The sequence below is a fragment of the Haliotis cracherodii genome, unplaced genomic scaffold (assembly GCF_022045235.1).
Source record: "Haliotis cracherodii isolate W230 unplaced genomic scaffold, xgHalCrac1.p SCAF_1, whole genome shotgun sequence".
Classification (NCBI taxonomy): domain Eukaryota; kingdom Metazoa; phylum Mollusca; class Gastropoda; order Lepetellida; family Haliotidae; genus Haliotis; species Haliotis cracherodii.
In genome coordinates, this window is record NW_027266264.1 from 86,708,060 (window position 1) to 86,728,240 (window position 20,181).

Here is a 20,181-nt window from a genome sequence, read left to right on the forward strand (position 1 = left end):
TGTTTTACTCGCTTAACAATATTTCTCGGCCCCAGATGGGTTTTTTTGTTTTACGTCGTCGTGTATTTTTGTCGTGTATTACAACTTGCAGACAGCTGCCAGTGTTTGTAGTGCATGTAAAAACTGCCATTTGTGTCGAGCGCTCCTATAAACCCAGTGTGTACACAGGTGACACGTGACGCACCCTTGCCAAGGGCCCCGGATGTTCATCTGAATAAAATATACAGTAGATGAGGATATTAAAAGATGGATATTATGTGGTGAATTCAATGTAGAAGCAATGACCGCTTAGAGGGGATTATAAAATGACTGGTAAATAATAAAATTTATTAGGAGTACGTACAGCTGCTGTTGGACAGATTGGAAAGCATGTGTTTGCAGACACACGTCGGGTGCTCCCCGTTCATTGTGTCTCTAGACGCATCTGTGGTGTGTGAGAGTGTGAAGCCCCTGGCGATGTTTTGCAGTCGTTTACCACTTCGCTGAAACTGTCAAGCACCTCATACAGGACGATTTGTACCCACAGCATAGGATTCTGACATGCCTAAGGCACGCAACTCTACACAGCGATTAGCAGCGACTAAACCACCCGTGTCCAGATCATATGTACATGAATTAGGTGTGGATGTGGATGTGGATAGGGTATGGGTGTGGGTGTGGGTGTGGATGTGTGTGTGGGTGTGGGTGTGGGTGTGGGTGTGGGTGTGGGTGTGGATTTGGGTATGGGTGTGTGTGTGAGTATGGTGTTGTGTGCGGTGTGGTGTGTGTTTGTGGTGATGTTGATGTAGGAGTTGCATGGGTGTGTGTGCTGTCTGGTGTGTGTTTGGTTGTGTTTGGTTGTGTGGTGTGGTGTGGTGTGGTGTGGTGTGGTGTGGTGTGGGTTGTGGTGAGGTGTGGTGTGGTGTGGTGTGGTGTGGTGTGGTGTGGTGTGGTGTGGGTTGTGGTGAGGTGTGGTGTGGTGTGGTGTGGTGTGGTGAGGTGTGGTGTGGTGTGGTGTGGTGTGGTGTGGTGTGGTGTGAGTGTTATTACAGCACCTACAGAAGTAAACGTTCTACCTCAGTACCTTACTCTACTTCCTGTAACCGTGACCTCTGTGTACTGACAGAGTCTGACCAGTGTCCTCTGGGTTCACGCCCAAACGTAAGAATTGCGTTAAAGACCAGTGATCCAATCCTGTTATTGATCTGCGACACTACACGCCCCCATCAGCCCGTGGACATGTGCCCTGGCTCATCCGCTGTGTAACATACTTACCTGTTTGTAAACATCTCATCATGTGATCGGTCGACACCACCAGACGAGAAATGTGGCAACACTATTCTGTTTCTGTTACGCTGTGAAGAACTCGAATCAAACGATATGCCGTATACTCCATCAACCTTCGGAACAGCAAGATCGTCCAAATATTGACCAAGTGATTGTTGTATTTGCCAGGTCCTTCAACAATAGTTGCCTTGAAGTATTCCTGAATATCAATCTCAGCTGTTAGGTTAATTGTTACAATTTATCACCCATCATTTATTGTTTTGAACAACGACATTTCCTAAAGATCCGTTCTGCCATTTGTATTTGTCTTCATCACCCACGTACAGGACAATCTTCACGGCAGCTAAGTAATCCCTTCTGAAGTTGTTTAATGTTATTCTCCTTTCGAGTCAATCTTAAAGGGGCTGCTGGGGACTTGGTACTGCAGTTCACAAGATGGAATGATGACGGTTACTTTGATAATCAGATATTGTTGGTTTGTTTGTTGTTTAACGCCGCACTCAGCATTAGTCCAGCTATGTGACGGCGTAACAAATGTTATATTTGGGATAACACTTTTTTATAGTAAACTACAGATTCTCGTACTTTTTTAGGTTGAATCCCATTCGGGATTCGAACCCACACTGACAGAATATAGCACCTATTCTCCAGCACACAAAGTCAGCGATCTAACCCACTCAGACACCGAAGCTTCAACAAAAATGAAAGTTCGACAACTGGTAGCCTAGTTCACGTACCCTTTCTAAATGGCATTGTGTGTTCATATATGACGGCGGTCTGTAAATAATCGAGTCTGGACCAGACAATCCATGTGTTTGAGATCATGCGCATATATCTACGCATTTGGAATACGATAGCATGCATCAACCAAGTCAGAGAGCCTGACCACCTGATCCCGTTAGTCGCCTCTTACGACAAGCATAGTCATCTTTTAAGGCAAGCATGGGTTGCTGAAGACCTACTCTTCCCCGAATCTTCACGGTTCGATAATCAGATATAAAGTGAGGTATACATCTATCAAGAACCAATTAAATAATGTATGTAATCGATTTTCATATAAACCTAGTCTGTCGCAGTACAGATTGACGTATATTCTTCAAGGAGTCATCGGCAAACACAATTGAGTATACTCTCAATAAACAGTGCGTTCATGCTGAGTGATCGGGATGTGTATACACGATTTAGGCCTGCTTCTACACTGAAGTCACACAGAGAATTGTCTACCCGTTCCATGTAGGGGCAGAGTTCCTGGAGTTCCATGTAGTATTTAGTGTTGAGTCACCAGAGTGAACATATATTATTCATACTAGCTCAAAGCGTTCCTCACTGACCATGCATGGGGTAGATGCCGACGCGCGTCGACACACATATCTCCAGCCGGTGTTGTGATTCCTCCTGCGTTTGGCGTAAACATCGAACTCTGAGCTGATTGAAAGGCTAACGTTCCGTTTGCTTTGATTAACCAGTGTTCTGCTAGGACCATACCATTCACGCGGTGCAACCTATAGCATACACGAGGGGCAGCGAGTATGACGCGCTGGGCCGATCAGCACAGATAAACTGCACAGCAAAAGAAGGTTAACACTTTAAAATCTGATTTAACAAAACCAATACAAATGTAATCCAAAAGTTATAAGGTTGAAAATAGTCGCCGAAAACACTGCATATTTACGGTCTCGTATCAAATCACCATCCAATAACCGTTTCTTGTTGTTTCACGTTAACCACCATCAAACGTGGGTGTATTCTTTCGTCTGTCAGGGAGTTTAGCTCAGCTGAAGAGACTGGGTACCAGGATTTCGTGGAATCTTATTTAACCACAGTCTTCAGCTGGAACATGCATATGACCATCATCACGCTAAGTTGCAACCTTGAAAGGTGTATGTCAGACCCTGTGTCGGCCAGGTTGCATGTGAACATGTCGTTATTGACCAGTCCATATCTATAGTAGTATCTATCTCGTCTTGGATGAGAGCCTACAGCAAATAGTCTCTGGTAGGACAGGACAGCGTGCCAGTTGGTCTGTGTAGAGGGTACTTAACGTTGTATTTCCACAATCTTGGTACCTGCAGCGCCACATTCACACTTTACTCTGGGGAATACTGGCATATAGTTAAATCATGCACTCATTCACTGTGTTCGTTGTTTAGCACCAAAATGTTAAACTTTTAGAATATTTTAACAACATGTGGAAACATCCTTCGTTGTGTAGAACTTGATGTCCTCCTCGTCTCAAACTGTGAGATTGACCCTCGTCGCAGGTTCGTATTTGGCTTGGAAGTAATGTAGATTTGTTCTGACTTCCTATATGGTCTGGCCAGTTCTTTTAAGGCTGTGCAGAGCTACATCCCGTGGGCGTCCCAGGATCCTGTGATCATGAGTTCGAATCCCAGATTCTCCCTGATTGTGTGTCTAGGTTTCTCTACACCAATCCCTTGCTGCTGAGATTCATCAAAGTGACAAACACTAAGTTGTTTGTTTGTTGTAAACGCCGCCCTCCGCAATATTCCAGTTATATGACAGCGGTCTGTATGTAAATAATCGAGTCTGGGCCAGACAATCCAGTGATTGACATCCTGAGCATCGATCTACACAACTGGGATACTATGACATGCATCAACCATGTCCGCGAGCCTGACCACCCGATCCCGTTAGTCGCCTCTTACAACAAGCATAGACGCCTTTTACGGCAAGCATGGGTTGCTGAAGAGTGAAGACCATTTCTAACCCAGAAATCTTCACGAGACGATAAACACAAAGACCAGCATCACTTTCGACTGTCCACCTACAAGCTGACACGCCGTGACATAACTGAAATACTGTGAAACCCAACTCACACATACGTGTTTCTCGCTGCCTTCTTCGCCGTTGACCTCTAGGCCATCGCCAGGTACCGCCCCAGTATGAGATTCTCTCGGTCGGCCAATTAATCTCGCCCCTAAGAGGTCAGAAACATTGGTTCCTTTCATCCAAGCAATCCATATTTTATATCTGTTTCTAATCTCCAACCGCGATGGCGGCGGTATAGCCTAGTGGTTAAAGCGTTCGTTCATTACGCAGAAGACCTGGGTTCGAGTCTCCACAGGAGTACAATGTTTGAAGCTCTTGTATGGTGCCCCCCGCCGTAATATTACTGGAATCTTTGTAAAAGCTGCGTCAAACAATACTCACTCACTTTTGGTTTTTCACATCGGGGGATAAATCTAGAAAACAACAACCCTAAAATTGAGGTAAGTAAACTTATTTATTATTTCAGGTCGGAATAAAAATTTAGGGTGTGCGGGATATGGGACACACAGAAAACAATATGTTCTACTCGTTCTACTAAAACAATGGCACCCGTGAAGAGAAGGGGTAGAAAAGGTCTTCAGCAACCCATGCTTGCTGTGAAAGGCGACTATACTCGTCGTAAGAGGCGACTAACGGGATCGCTGACTTGGTTGATGCATGTCATCGTATTCCAAATGCGTAGATCTATGCGCACGATGTCAAGCACTGGAATGTCTGGTCCAGCCTCGATTATTTACAGACCGCCGTCATATAGCTGCAAAATAGTGCGGCGTTAAAAACAAACAACAAACACTAAAACAATGGTGCCACACACGCATGTCGCTGTGTTACTGTGCAACAAGTGACGATGATGCTTCAGAGGGAATTATTCTTACAATGAGACATATGGTATGGTGGTAATGATATTTATTGTTATTGTTGCTACGAATATTTCATAATTGGTGCTATGGAACTGATGAGACGAACGTCACAGACTGTATAGTTATAGTAATAGAAAGAATTCTCTGTGTACAGAATATTATCTTTGAATAGCTACTCAAAAAGACATTTTTGAAAACGGAAAATGTAAATAAAGTTCAATGTAAATACATTTATGCTGAAATTAAATAATGCAACTTTTAGTTCATATTCATATATTTTGTCAACTGTAAGGTCGTGATTCACAATTTGCACGTTCATGCATGGCGCACAATTTGGATGTTTGCGTGTTTTTTGGTAGCATGAGACATTTCAAATGTGAACAGCATGTGAACACGATTATTCTTTAGCTATCAGGTGCTCATAAAAACAGTTTTGTTTATCCGTAAATAACGCTAACGCAATGTCACGGCTTGCTGAACATCAACGTCTACGCGCCGTGGGTATCGAAACACAATGTCATCTCTTTGGAGACATTATCTACATCCGGGCAACACTCCTGACTTGCCATGGACCGCTCATCCACGGTTGACGTCACGTCAACAAGCCAACCATATTCGGTTGGTGCATATACGGAATCGACTCAAAACTACCACATTAATAGCTCGGATAATGGAAACCACCCTGACCAGACGTCCAGCGATACGCCCAATTCTGCTTCCACGTCACCGTCAAGCATGCCCTGCTTGGCCGAGACAGCATCCGAGGTTCAGAAGACAAGACGGGCAATATACAGTTCACTGATGAGTCCAGGTTTCGTGCAAGGGTCAATATGCGGCCCGGGCCGGAGAACGTTTAGCGCCGCTTGCGTTACACCACGTCGTCAATATGGGGTGGAAGTGTAATGGTATGGGTGGCATCACTTCTCATGGAGAGCACAACACATCATAGTTAATGGCAATTTGAACGGCGTAAGCATCGTTCGAGATCATGTTCTCCCGTTTGTGCCATGCAGGGACGTCACGTCACGTTGCAGCACGATCATGCCAGCCCACGAGTTGTACGAGCATTAATTGCTGAACTCACCTGTAATAAAGCAAATGGCTGTCACACCAGATATGGGCATGGTTAATTGAATTGTCACACCATCCCTCTTTTAAGGCGTGTATAACTGACTCCTGTTACCAGGCATTGGTTTTGTCAATGAATATGTTATGATAAATCAGTGATCAGTCTAATGACTTAATATCGTGTTGTTCTTTTTGATATCATAACATTTTCACCACTTTATATGAAGCACAGTATTTCTTTCCCGCTCGTATATTAATAACATCATTGTATTTTACCATGACATTTGGAAACTCCTGATGTTGACTGCTCGCCGTAATAACATCTCTCTGATTAAAATATTATTTTTTACGACATCCTCATTTTTAATCGAAAGTACTCCCATCATAAAGGCATGTAATGATAAGTTATATATATTATCAAAGGTAGGGTATTAAAATGTCAACTTCATGTGATTAGATTATTCAAGTAAAAGACGAAACATCTTTGAAAGATCATATAAGAAAGTGAATTTCAAATGTCAACGACACCTGAGAGCATGAAACATGGGGCTTCTTTAGATTGGATCCGTTGTTGGTTCGTGCAGCAGCTTAGAGATTTTATCCACCAGGCGGCGGCACAATACTGTGATTAAAATGTTTGCCATATCTGGCCTAGAGTCCATAGTACGAATGTAAATAAACGTGGAGGCATGTCGACGCTCGAAAGTTTGTTTTGCTTGATAATATCTATATCTATATCTATATATCTTTTCATTCGATGTCGAGGACCTATGAATGCTATCTTTAGTGTTGTCCAATCACAGTCAACGTGACATCGGGCCAGCCATGTTTACTATTTTAGATCAAGTTGTCTTGTCAAGTAGTTTCACAATAAAAGTCATGTAAGAAGAACAATTTTGCCTCAAAATTAATACATTGCAAATGATTCCGTGTTTTGTCATTGGTTACCAAAGCAAAAATGCTCCTTTTATGTTTCCATAAAACGAAAAAATAGTCCAAGCCAACTAATGAACTACTGTATCCTGATTGGCTGATAACACAATGGGCGTGGCTTGTGTTGCATTATTGAGAGGAACTATGTTACTGATTTCGTACTGTTTTCTGCAGGTTTTTTGTGTTAATAAAAAATATAAAGAGTCTGTTCATTTAATTTTGTTTCATTTATTTAAAATAATTCCCTTCCATATGCCTTTTGCGTCCATGAGGTTATAAACGTAAACTGGTGTGCACATTTTGCGTAAATCCGCCGTGTTTCTGCTACGTTTATCCCTTCGTTAACGCTAAAACCTATGAATGTCCATAATGAAATAGTTTCGTGAGATTTTAGACTAAACCTTGCAAGCTTCGTTAAAACTTTTTGTTTGCATGCAGAAAGATACTTTATTTAATACGTTTCGTTATTCAAGAAAACCCGTCCATATTGCCTCTAGAACAAATTCTTAAGACAAACATAATATGGTTTGTCGGTGATTCTTTAATTAAGATCGGGTACTCGCTGACATTAGCTTCCTCCGGGGTGCTTCAGTATCCGTGGGCTGTCGTGGTGGGAAGGATATTAACATGCTATGTTTAATTGTGAGCTGTGTTACCTGTAGTTTTGAAGCTGATATTTATTATGATGAAGTAAGTGCCCTGTCCCGATGATCGGATTTATGTTCTTCTCGAGCTATTAAAACAATGGCACCTGCAGATTTGAAGCGCTAGACCCGTGAAGACCCGGGTTAGAATAAGTCTTCACTAACCCATGTTTGTCGTAAAAGACGCATGTGCTTGTCGTAAGAGGCGGCTAACGGGATCGGGTGGTCAGGTTCGCTGACTTGATTGTTGCATGTCATCGCATCCCAATGGCGTGGATCGATGCTCATGATGTCAATCACTGGATTGTCTGGACCAGATTCGAGTATTACAGACCGCCGTCATCAGGATTACAAAATAAAAATGTTCGACAATAAACTGGAAAATTAAGTTGTCGATAAAAATACATGTTTGGTTCCCCTTTTACTGACAAAACACTTTTTTGAAGTAAAGACCGAAAAACTTCTCTAATTAACCAACACAACACAACAAAATCTTATTTTACTTGAATTACTGTCGTTGCTTTGTGCTCCAGTGTCTCAACCTGCTGTCAGCGACCATGTCCGCCTGTCGGTATCGGTAGCCACGCCTTCAGGTCATAGACGTATGAATCAAACTTACAGACCCTGCTGACGTGAAGATAAGGTCGTAACACCACTGTCACAGATCAGATCGATTTACGTCAAAATAATTGAAACCATCATTATATGATTGTTATGTTGTTTCATTCACAGATTATGTTGTTTCATTGAAGGAGATTGTTTCATTGTTTCATTTGAGAGATGGTTATGCTGTTGCATTCGAGAGATTGTTATGTATTTCAGTGGAGGGATTGTTATGTTGTTTCATCAGAGAGATTTTTATGTTGTTTTTGTGGAGAACTTATGTTGTTGCATTGGATAGGTTATGTTGTTTCATTGGATAGATTGTATGTTGTTTTTAGTGGAGAGATTATTATGTTGTTTTATTGGAGAGATTGTGTTGTTTCTGTTCAGAGATTCTTATTTTGTATCATAGGATAGGTCGCTATATAAGTGCAATAATCTTGGACGCGACGTTAAACCCCATTTCACCTCACCTATCAAAGGATAGATTGTTATTTTGTTTCATTAGAAAGAAACAAAACAACAAATTGTTACTGGGTCGGAAGTCATGTTGTTCCAGTGAAGTTGTTGTTCTAGACACGTGCCTGTCAAGTCGTTAAAATAATCTGAAATGTTCAAATTTAACAAACTGTATGGAGAGAATTCCGAACAGAAAAATACGAGACGAAATGGAATTAAAATGACATCAGGCAGTTTTATCTGACAATATTGAGAAACATCATCTCGGATAACTTCTCTCCGGCTATGCGTTGTCATACTTGTTCTCAGATTTATGGTTCTAGAAACATGTTAACCGCAATGTTGTTGATTTACCAGTGGCTTTGGTCGTCAGTGGCTCCAGCTTTCTGCTCCAGGCAGCGACGTGTTCGACTGAAACTCCCCCGCTGCGCCGTAGTGGGATGTACCATGCGCTTTAATAGAGCAATAACCTCTCTCAAAGCGGAAAGACTGTGTCAAACTGTGCATTGATTTCTCGCCATCATACAGTGGTCCGTATGTATGTAAAGCAACGGAAGAGGATTCGCCAACATTGTCTTCAAATGAATATCTACATTTTAACCATAGAAACCAGGGTCCAAGGTCCCAACACAAACACTACTTCGTACTACTGAACTGTCCAAGTTTCTTTCCACTTTCAGGAATAAAATGTTTTCAATTGCACAAATCCTGATATATACGCCAAGAAAAGCAATTACACCCGTTCACACGGTCAGCAGTAGTGGCTGTCACTGGTGCTACTCTACACAAAGAATTGCATCGATCGTTTCAGTTGAATGCAATATAAAAAGTAACCCTGTTAACAATCACTACATACATGAGTCTCGTCTTTCTGTGGCTAATCTGTTTCAACATGCTCCCAAGGCTCGCTATACGACCATCCTACTCAATAGTATGTACCATACTCCCACAAGCCGTCTTGCTGTGAACATTCCAGACAGGATGTGAGAGTTTTCTCGCTGTGATGTAACAAACTATATTCGCGACCCTTTTCTATCACTTCAATAATAACTGTCAGATATTTCATCTGAGAGAAAACCCTATTTCACGATAGTGTTCCAGCCTCAGCTCTTTCAGTGGGAGAACGGGTGTCCGGTCATGTGAGGCGCCCTAATGTGTTGTGTCGGGCGGCGTCACATAGGCATGTCCGAAACATATGATCGAGGGTTCGAATCCCATGTTCCGATTCTTTTTGTTTGTTTGTCAGCACCATACCCTTGCTTGTGGGTTTCACCAAAGTGGTAGACATGTGAGACCTGCATCACTTCAGGCTTTCCTCCCACATCAAGCTGACACGCCGTGATATAATGCAATACTGTGTTGAACTCACTCACTCATCACTCAGTAGTCCCATGTCGGTACAAGCCACAGTCATGTATAGAGTGTCGACGGCGAAATGAGCGGAAACAATACCGTCTCTGAGGTTGTACGGCAACCACGCCATTTCAGTTGATTGTGCATCTAGGGAGGAGACTGGCGTATCTTATACTAGGTAGGCGATTATCCCACAGAACAAGCAGTGATATACTGCTGAAAGTCCGGAGACTCTTTTATATAGAAGAATGGTTACCATGCCCTGAGACGACATACAATAAAGGTGCGGGCTGATTTGACTCCGATCTAAACGCCCGACCCGCTCATGGCTAGCGTCCGTTCATAGGCGGATCCAGAGGGGGTGGGGATTGGGGGGTGGTGTCTAGGGGTTCTGGACCCCCCTCCCCAATCCCCTTTTGAAAACCAAATGTAGTAGGTTGTAGGCAGGAATATGATCTGAGAGAGGATTTTACATATTTCGGCTGGATCCGCCCTTGCCGTTTATGCTTAATCTTTCTATTTGGAGAACGCGCGAGTGTTGTGCGCCGTTTTTTGGCAATATTTCAGCAATAACACAGCCCAGGAACCCAAGAATGTGCTTTAAACAGTCTTCTCATGAAGGGAATTGAACCCTAGACTAAGGCATGACGAGTCAACGCGTTAACTACTGAGCTACCCCGTGCTTCATTCAATCATGTGAGCAATTACATAATACTAAAACAGCATATGGGGCATGAATTTGTGGTTGCTATGAACCCGACACAGAGACGTCGGCGATAGATGGAATGATCCCATGACCATGACCCAATGACGTACATGGGAGATTGCTGTTGATAAGATGGTCGGTGGGGTAGACTAATGGTTAAAGCCGTCGCGCCGTAGATCCGGGTTCGACATCCCACATTGGCAAAGTTTGTGAAGCCCCTTTCTGGTGCCCCCCGCCGTGATATTGCTGGAATATAGCCCAAACGGCGTAAAACCATACTCACTCACCCTCTGGTGACAGTATAACTCACCCCTTGGATGTTCACTCGGCTGGACTGGGTTCATCTTGTAGATCTCGGCCAGAATTGGCGGGAATCCATACCCGAACTAGCTTCTTGCGCGTGACATTCACATGACACAACACACCACGATATCTATCGTGAACCTAGAAATTAAAATGTATGCACAATTTTCATTATGCAGAGAATAACCTGTCTTACAGAAACGTTCTATACGAACTACATGCGGCGGGATCTTGCATAACACGGTTGACGGTGAACTCGTGCAATATCACTACGCCACTGCTGCCTGAGATATCCTGTCGGAAGCGAAATAAGCCGAGCGCACCGGATATTATTTTCATTTTGACAGAAAGGTCCAGAGTCGCCATCGGGAGGAATGGGTGGACAACATGTCCTTGGAAATAAGAGATGTTAAATTGACAAACACGACAAACCGTTCGATGTGTAGAAGATAATGACACTTAATAATAAAACCTGGCCACACAATTCCCGAAGCTGGCCTTCATCGTGGAAGGGATGCTTATTTTCCCTGGTACTTTTTTCTGTTATTCCTGAAAATTGCATATCTAAAGACGACGCCAGGCAGTACAGTGTAGCTGCAAACTGCACCTTATCGTATTTTTCATATGTCACCATGGCAGATATATTTATCAAAAGAAGAATGTAGACGTTTTTCATCCAGCACTTGGGGCGCCTCATATATCGCTGTCGTTGTGTCTGTTTTTAACCGGGTTACTTCAATTGTACTTCTTGTTGTAAGTTTACATGGCGATACCTCGTAAATAATTAACCCTTTCCCCTCCGCTCATCGCTTCATATCACCATCCTAGTAAGCTACAGGCTTTGCTCAGTGGACGGCCACATTGTATCCCTGTTGTATTGTAGGCGCTTGATACAAAGGCGTTGATGGGAGCTCGAGACATTGGTCAACATTCATGTGTTTAACATACCTAACTGCTGTACGCTGAACGTCAGTCAATACCCAAAGTCTGGTAACATAAACAGATTAAAGTGAAATGGCACACGTCTTCGCCATGATCGTGCTTATAAAATGTACAAAATCTTTCTTCTGCAGGAATCTTGAAGTGGTGAGAACCACATCTAAAGCGGCCCATGGTGCTTCCAGATATATTGCATGATATCATTGTGATGTGAAAGGCTTGCTGATACAAGGGTGATACTGACATCCAATACTGCCAGTCCTGTTCATACGATAATTTTAGTCTCATGACAGATTTTTCGCTTAACTTTGGGATACTTTGAATATACGGCGCGGCCCTGATTGAAAGGCCGAACCTTTTCTTACGATAGTGCTACACATGCTTAGCGTATTAGATTAGATATGCGTGCATGCGTCTGTGTGCATGCGTTCGTGCGTGCATGTGCATGCGTGTGTATGTGTTGAATGTATGTGTGTGTGTGTGTGTGTGTGTGTGTGTGTGAGTGTGTGCATGTGCATGCGTGTGTATGTGTTGAATGTATGTGTGTGTGTGTGTGTGTGTGTGTGTGTGAGTGTGTGCATGCGCTTGCGTGTGTATGAGTTGAATGTATGTATGCATGTGCGTATGTGTTTTGTGTGTATGTGTGTTTTGTGTGTGTGTGCGTGCGTGTGCGTGCTTTGAATGTGTGTGTATGTGTGTGTGTGTGCGCGCGGGTGTGTGTGCGTGTGAGTTCCGACTTCATTATGTACTAAGTGTACATCCACGCTTGTCAGTCTGTTGTTGTTATATAATATCAAAGTACACGTCGACAGCTGTAAGTGACGTTGAGGACACAGTTCATGGTGGCGTATTGCATGTCCAGGCCCCGCTCTACAAAGCCATATCAATGCCAAGTGAAGTGCGACCTGCCTAGTGACTCGTACTGTGTGACGGGCTCAGGACTGGACCTATAAGGTCGAGACAGACGGAGGAGGAACATCACACTTGTCTTTCTCACAGGACGTGAGCGCTGTCCATGCTGAACCGGACGTTGGTAGGTAGCAACTACAATTTGCTCACTGAACCGTGAAAAAATGTAATTTCACCTTAGCACATGAAGCGTGTTTAGGCAAGTGTTAAGTCCTTTGAATAAAATATTGAACTACATCTGACATATAGCATACACCATGGATCGTCCGGACGAGAGTCATAATGGTATGTATATATAACACTCAATAATCAGTTTCTTATGTTTAATTTACTTTTCATATCATTTGGTGCGATAGCGACGAGTCGAAATTTAGGTGTTTTCAGCGTGATTACGACATTATCAATTCATACTCGCGTACTCAGGTAGTGTTAAGTATAGCTGTATTGGGCTATTATTTCATTTATATCAATGAAAAACTATGATAAATATATCCTGAGATAGTTGACCAAAACGATTGTATTATGTCTTGTTTCTGTCTTTCAAATTACCGATAAGCCAAAAAACCGAGGTCATAGCCTTCTAGGAATGATTAGAGCCATTATACATTGCTATATCTGATAGCAGTGAATGCCCTTCACATACAGAGACAGGCCAGGGTTTTAGATTTGTACGTCTTCAGACGTGATTCCCATATTAAACCATGTTTCCTTTTGGCGTAAGGAACTGGCGTAAATTAATACACATGACTAATTATTTGCCTCCATATTCTGAAAAAAACGAACAACCTCACATTGGTGTTGAAGACGCATAAAAGAACTAGGTATGTGCGACCTATGAAATACCACATACTAGTGAAAAGCCAGTATGTTAAGTGGGGAAGAAATCTGCCCAAACCATGCATCGGTACTACCAACTACTACTACTGGATTCCAAAGTTCCACAAAAATTCGTACAAGGAGAGGTTAATTGCTGGATCCAGAACATGTAGCACCAAATCTCTGTCTCAAAGATTAATGTTACGTGTCGATTCACAAATCGAAACAATAATGTTTACCCAGAAATCTGTACGTAAAAGAACTTAGAGTGAAACCAACCCATGGTATATAATCAACTAATGTAAGACAAAAGCTTCCGAGATGTGCTAGGCAGGGATTCCGGTGTGATCTCCACACGAAAGCTGGTCTTGATGTCTTCTCAAATGAAAATATGTGAGACATACGTAAACACGCTCTTGTTCCCTTATAAACAGCCTTACTAGCCACCGGAAAATTTCTACAGAGTACCCTCACCAGTCTACCGGCACTAGAACATTACAGAATATTCTGTAAGCTTACATGCCCCACTAGCATCGAAATATAGTAACTTCCTGACGACTGCCTTAATTAAACAGTACCACATTCCCGACGACTAATCACTGCGCAAACACAATGCAATAAGCGTCCACCAAATCTCAACAGAAACACTACACCACAACCATTGTAAAACAACACTGCACAGCTACAACCATTGTAAAACAACACTGCACAGCCACAACCATTGTAAAAATACATTGCACAGCCACAACCATAATAAAACGACACTGCACAGCCACAACCATTGTAAAACAACAAAATACATCGCCATATAACAACAATCAAGGAAGAACCATCTTTAAATTCACAGAAGGTATTTGATACAAGTGGAATTAATATCATGTGGATTCTCATAACGTCAGGGATGTGCTTGATTTGTACCCTCTCAGAAAAGAACCAAGTTCTTGTTTGTCAAAACATTTTATGTTCAACTTTGTACAACCCCTTTTCCCAGACGACAAACTTAAGGAAAACTTCACTCCTTGATCCATTTGGGGCATTTGTTACTAAACTTGGTGCTCATTGTTACATGTCCTATCTTCCAAGGTTCGGGACAAAAACAAATTGTCCAAAATAAAAGCAGTTGTCATCTGAAGTTAACTGAGAAAACAATATGTGAAATACTGGACTTCCTTATTAATAACATCTTTGTGAAATTCATAAGTAGGGCACGAAGTGGGCATCACCAATTGTGCTCCCGTTCTGATTGAACTGTTCCGTTATGCGTATGAATACTATTTCGAATTTTTGCTCGGATTGGTAAAATCAAAACAAGGTAAAATGGCTAAGTAGTTTAACTTTGTCGATTTGATATCGTTCAACAATGGTCAAATAGCGATTGATTTAGCCACCAGAACTAGAAATAAAGGGGGCCATTAACACTGACTCATCTTCTATTTGGATATGCATACAATTTCAGCGTGACAACACACTACACGTGACACAAGACAAGAAGGGTGACTTAACTGTCCAGCAGTCAACTCCCCCCCCCCCCTCCCCCCCCTTATGTCGCCTCCAGCCTTAGGTGTCTACATTACACCACGTTTGAGGTATAATCGAGCATGCTCTTCCTGCAAAGGTTGAATGGAGCGTCTCACGACTCTTGCTGAAACTTTGTTTCATCAAGTTTAAGACACGTGGAGGGCATTTCATAATTTGACGCATCACTAACAAAAATTATGTCTGATGCAATTCCCCATTTTTACTTGTACCATGTTCCCGTGTTTGTTTTCATGTTTGCCTTTGCATGTGTTTGTGACGGGTGTCACCGGTGGGGCAGGATACGCTCACCTTTCCGCGAACACCAGGTATCATAGTGATTCGAAATACTTGCTTACAATATTGTCGGAATCGCACAATGGATCCTGCCTTTATAAGAGATTTGATGGTGATGGAAATGGGTATTCAACAAGTGAGTTAAAACCGTATTTCGCAACGCCACGTGAGTAAGTTTGCAGCTATTTGCGTCCAAAACATGGTAGTTGAAATAACGTTCTAAAATGTCTTCAACAAGAAAAGTTTTAATCAATATCACTGCTGTGTAATCTGTTCAAATAAGTATGACATTCTTATACCAACTACCCAGACAGTATTATTCCAACGAAAGGGGTACATTTGTTCATACAGCTGACTACCACCAACTCTTACAGATATATATCCATCACACAAAGGTTACAGATTGATACAAAAGCTAAAATAGCCTTATAAAGCTAAAAGTGACACGAAAGTTGGCTGGTATGAATTAATGATGCTTTCACGCGGCCAAGCACTTAGTTTTCGATTCGTCGCTCTCGTGCCAAATGACATTATTTTTTTATTGAGTGTTGTTTATAAATACTATAACGATTATGGTCGTCCGCCCCTTGGTGCTGGATACATGCTAGATTTAGTTTAACAGTTTAATTAAAAGGGCGAAAAACTTGTCAAAATCATGCTTCATGTGCTCGAGTGAAATCAGATTATTTACTGTCAAGCGAGGAAATGGTAGTAGCTACGTATCGACTCCCGGTTTGGTACTATTGTGTATTGTCTATACCGGTGTGTTACTCTACAAGTCTATACTCGTGTGTTACTCTACACAGTCTATACTCGTGTGTTACTCTACAAGTCTATACTCGTGTTTTACTCTACACAGTCTATACTCGCGTGTTACTCAACATAGTCTATACTTGCGTGTGTTACTCTACATGGTCTATACTCGCGTGTTACTCTACACGGTCTATACCCGCGTGTTACTCTAAACAGTCTATACTGGCGTGTAACTCTACAAAAGACAACGCATGTGTTATTCTGCACGGTCTGTACTCATGTATTACTCTTCACAGTCTATACTCGCGTGTTACTCTACACAGTCTATACTCGCGTGTAACTCTACATAGACTATAGGCATGTGTTATTCTACAGTTTATGACCTCGCGTGTTACTCTACATAGTCTATACTCGCGTGTGTTGCTTTACATAGTTTATACTCGCGTGTCTTAATCTTTACACCCGTGCGTGACTCCACATAGTCTTTACGCTCGCGTGTAACTCCTCACCCGTGAAGAATAGGTCTTCAGCAACCTATGCTTGTCGGAAAAGGCGACTAACGGGATCGTGTGGTCAGGCTCGCTAACTTGGCTAGTGCATGTCATCGTATTCAAATTGCTGTTGATCGATGTTCATGATATCAATCACTGGCTTGTCTATGTGCGCCATCTAGCGGGATATTGCCGAGTGCGGCGTTAAACAACAAACAAAGCGTGTCTATGCCCTCGCGTGTTTGTCAACATGGCCTATATACTCGCGTGCTACTCCACATAGTGTATTCCCTTCGTGTGTTACACTACATAGTCAATTCCCTCGCGTGGCTACAATTGTCAAATAGTCATATTCATGTCTTTACTTTCTTTATTAGTTGGTTAGTTATGGCACATTGATGGAAGACAAGGGGAGATGGGCCTGTATAGCACCCCAAGGGCGATAATCCTCCGTCGACAAACGCAAACGAGAATGCGTGACATAGTTACTGCCAGGTTGCTGTCAATGTAACTCGACTGGGCACTTACTGACACAGATATACAGCTGTGTGTGTCATACTGTACATGTAGCTGTAACACAAGGTATCACACGACTTGAACTGTTGCCGTGTTATGTCTCTGCCTATCATAGCCGACCGTTTGCTTGGTTATACATGTACTTGTCCGAAAAAATAATTAATACATCGGTCATAATTAATTTTCAAAAATGTGAAATAATGACCTACAATTTCCTTTTGATGCATAACATATTCAGAAACAATGTATAACTAACTGTATCATTAGTAGAGTTCAGTGTTTATCCGAAAAATATTTTACACAACTTTATCCGATAAGTACATGAGCACTTGTCATCTTGTTGAGTCATGTTGTAAATATACCTTGAAGAATTGTATTGCGCATGTAGCAGAGCTGCTGGCCACCTAGGGTGAGTAAAAGCTTCTTGTTGATAACGCTGCCATTAATATTTCCGTTATCGGAAGCTTTTTATTTCTTCTGATGAATATATTCATCATGTACAAAAAAACAAACCCATAAATATACATAAAATGTTACTGTTCTAGTGAGGTTGGCTTTAAATGCAATATTGTAGACTTGATCATTCCTGTAAATATAAGTATTCCGTGAATAAGATATGTATGTGAAACACCAGTTGTAAAATAGACAAATGTTGTGGATCATAATTACACAGTCCACGGTACGTAGGCCGAGTCCCATTGTATTAATTATATAGTAATGTGAATAATTTATTATGCGATGAATCATCGACACATATGGAACATATTTCTTGTTTCATATTTACTAATACCATATCGATATTCTTTTCAGTAATTGTCATTTATCTATGATAATTGATTATATCGAATGGCATAAGGATTTATCTGGATCTAGATACGGGACTGCCTTTGTTAGAGCGTCACAGGGAGATCGCATTGCCGCCTTAGTCATAATGAGTGAACGACAAGAAGCCAAACAAAGACTCGCGAAATGTACTGCCAGTGATAGTTTTGAGGTACTTTTGACAACTATCACCATCTGACCGTGGCTTTCATTTCATCCAGTACTAATTACATATTTCAGCTGAGCACGTGGGTCAGAAAATGTTATTGACAGATGTTAATTTCAAAATGATGTTGTTCCTTCAAACAATGCACTAGGTTTATTGACCGGGTGCGTATAATGAAGCTACGCTCGCGCATTGTTAGCTCAAAAGTGATCAACTCCATTTTAGGGCATTGGACTAAATTGATTCATTTATGAAAATTAAGTAACTTTAAAAGTTTCGGGATCTCTCGGCGTGGAGCGTGGAGTGGTTGTTTCCCATTCATCTTGCGGGACAATGACAGCGAATTGCGAATGTTGGTTTCTGATTGGTCAGAGGCGTGTCAATTTCATCTGACTCATCAATAACAGAGCCACGTGCTCGCGCTCGGCAGAACAGCTCAGAGAGAGTGTATTCGCGACGGGCGAAGTTCTGCGCTACTGCAGGGGTCGTGAGCGAAAGCTGGGATTTGAGCTATGCGCCGGATTAGGGTACCCGCATTCTGTCAACGCAGATCCATTGACCAATCCAGCTCGGACTAAACTTACAAGAGGCGATTAATACTCTGTTTGAGTTGTCGACAACACTATGCACCTGTCTCGCTGAAACGAAAAGCATTGCCCCGACACCCCCTTCTCAGGAGTAGACTCGCCTGCCCGACAGTTCGAGCGATTATACATCGCCGCATGTGGTACAATCCCATTTGAGTTTTTCGCCGATGCGAGGAATACTGTTTTAGCGAGCGTGGAACCATACGGCAGTATCGCACCGTTAACGGACTGGGCCGACGGCTAGGAACACAGATTCAAAGGGAAAAAAGTGGAATATTTCATTTTATCAGTTTGACGAGATTTCGGTCTGTGTTGAGCTTGGATGTGCTCCAGCAGTGGCCGATATGTAACCGACGCTGTGTCATTCCATGGAGCACCAGGGAAGCGACGTTTTAACCAAAATGTTGGAACTAAGCTGGAAGAGATTCCTGGCTTATTGAGAAGGCAATAAGCTCTACAGGAGCAATCAATAGTCCTCGCTGTCCCTACCATCGGATTAACATAGTCGTAGTAATTGGAAGTTTTAATATACCAGTGCCATTTCTGTGAAAATGTTGGAAGAACTAAGGCTGTTGTTTCACCTCTTCTTCGTCGTGGTCGTCACAGGTAGGTACTGCATGTTTAATTGGGACTGTCATGGGTACATGTGTAACGAGCTGGTGGTTAGAAACACTTTATCCTGGTATGGTCAGGTACACAACGCTTGTGGCTCAACATGCATATATGTATATAGACACAGCAGTTGCTAACTTGTGCATACTTACTTGTCGTTGGTGGGGATATCAGATTATTTTCCGCATCGTGTGATGCACTCATTCTGTGTTGCGTGAAATAAACAGCCGCTTACTCTGAATGTTAGCACATGTTATTTAGCAACGTAGGAATTTCATATCAACTAAGTGGCTGTGACTTACTTGTGGAAGTCCTGTCGGTAGAAAAAACCAGCTGTCAGTACCTAATTCGAGTTGTGACGACTAGAGACCAGATGATAGTACCTGACATTGGGAGCATCTGTAATCTGATTAACCCCCCCCCCCCCCCCCCCACACACACACACACCGGGCCAACGCCTTCCACCACCTCCCTACCCAGTGTGTAACCCCCCCCCACCCCTCGTTCCCGTTGGTTTCGTGTGTACCCTCTGTGTATTTTTGTAGTCAAGTAGGATATATTTCATCGGACATAAGGGGTGGAGTGATTATGGAGAATACTATCTGACATAACGGGTGGATAGGGTGCGTTTTGTTATACTGTGCATGACGAACAAAGGTGGATTAGGTTTGAAGTCGAACTCTGTGGAGAACGGGTAGATTGGTTAGGTAGTTAGCCCTTTGAAGGTATATTGGTTATGTTGGATAGCACTGTCGAGAACGGGTAGATTGGTT

The 20,181-nt window shown here is 42.4% G+C and overlaps 1 protein-coding gene across 2 annotated transcripts in view; it reads left to right on the forward strand.

Moving 5' to 3' along the window:
• The first annotated feature begins 18,655 nt into the window (after positions 1 to 18,655).
• LOC139453700 (lachesin-like) overlaps positions 18,656 to 20,181 on the forward strand; it is a 101,947-nt gene continuing 100,421 nt past the window's right edge. For both annotated transcript variants that reach the window (XM_071235179.1, XM_071235185.1), the window contains exon 1: positions 18,656 to 19,402. In XM_071235179.1, the coding sequence (XP_071091280.1) occupies positions 19,348 to 19,402 (55 nt within the window). In that variant the 5' untranslated portion in view covers positions 18,656 to 19,347. The remainder of the gene's footprint in view (positions 19,403 to 20,181) is intronic.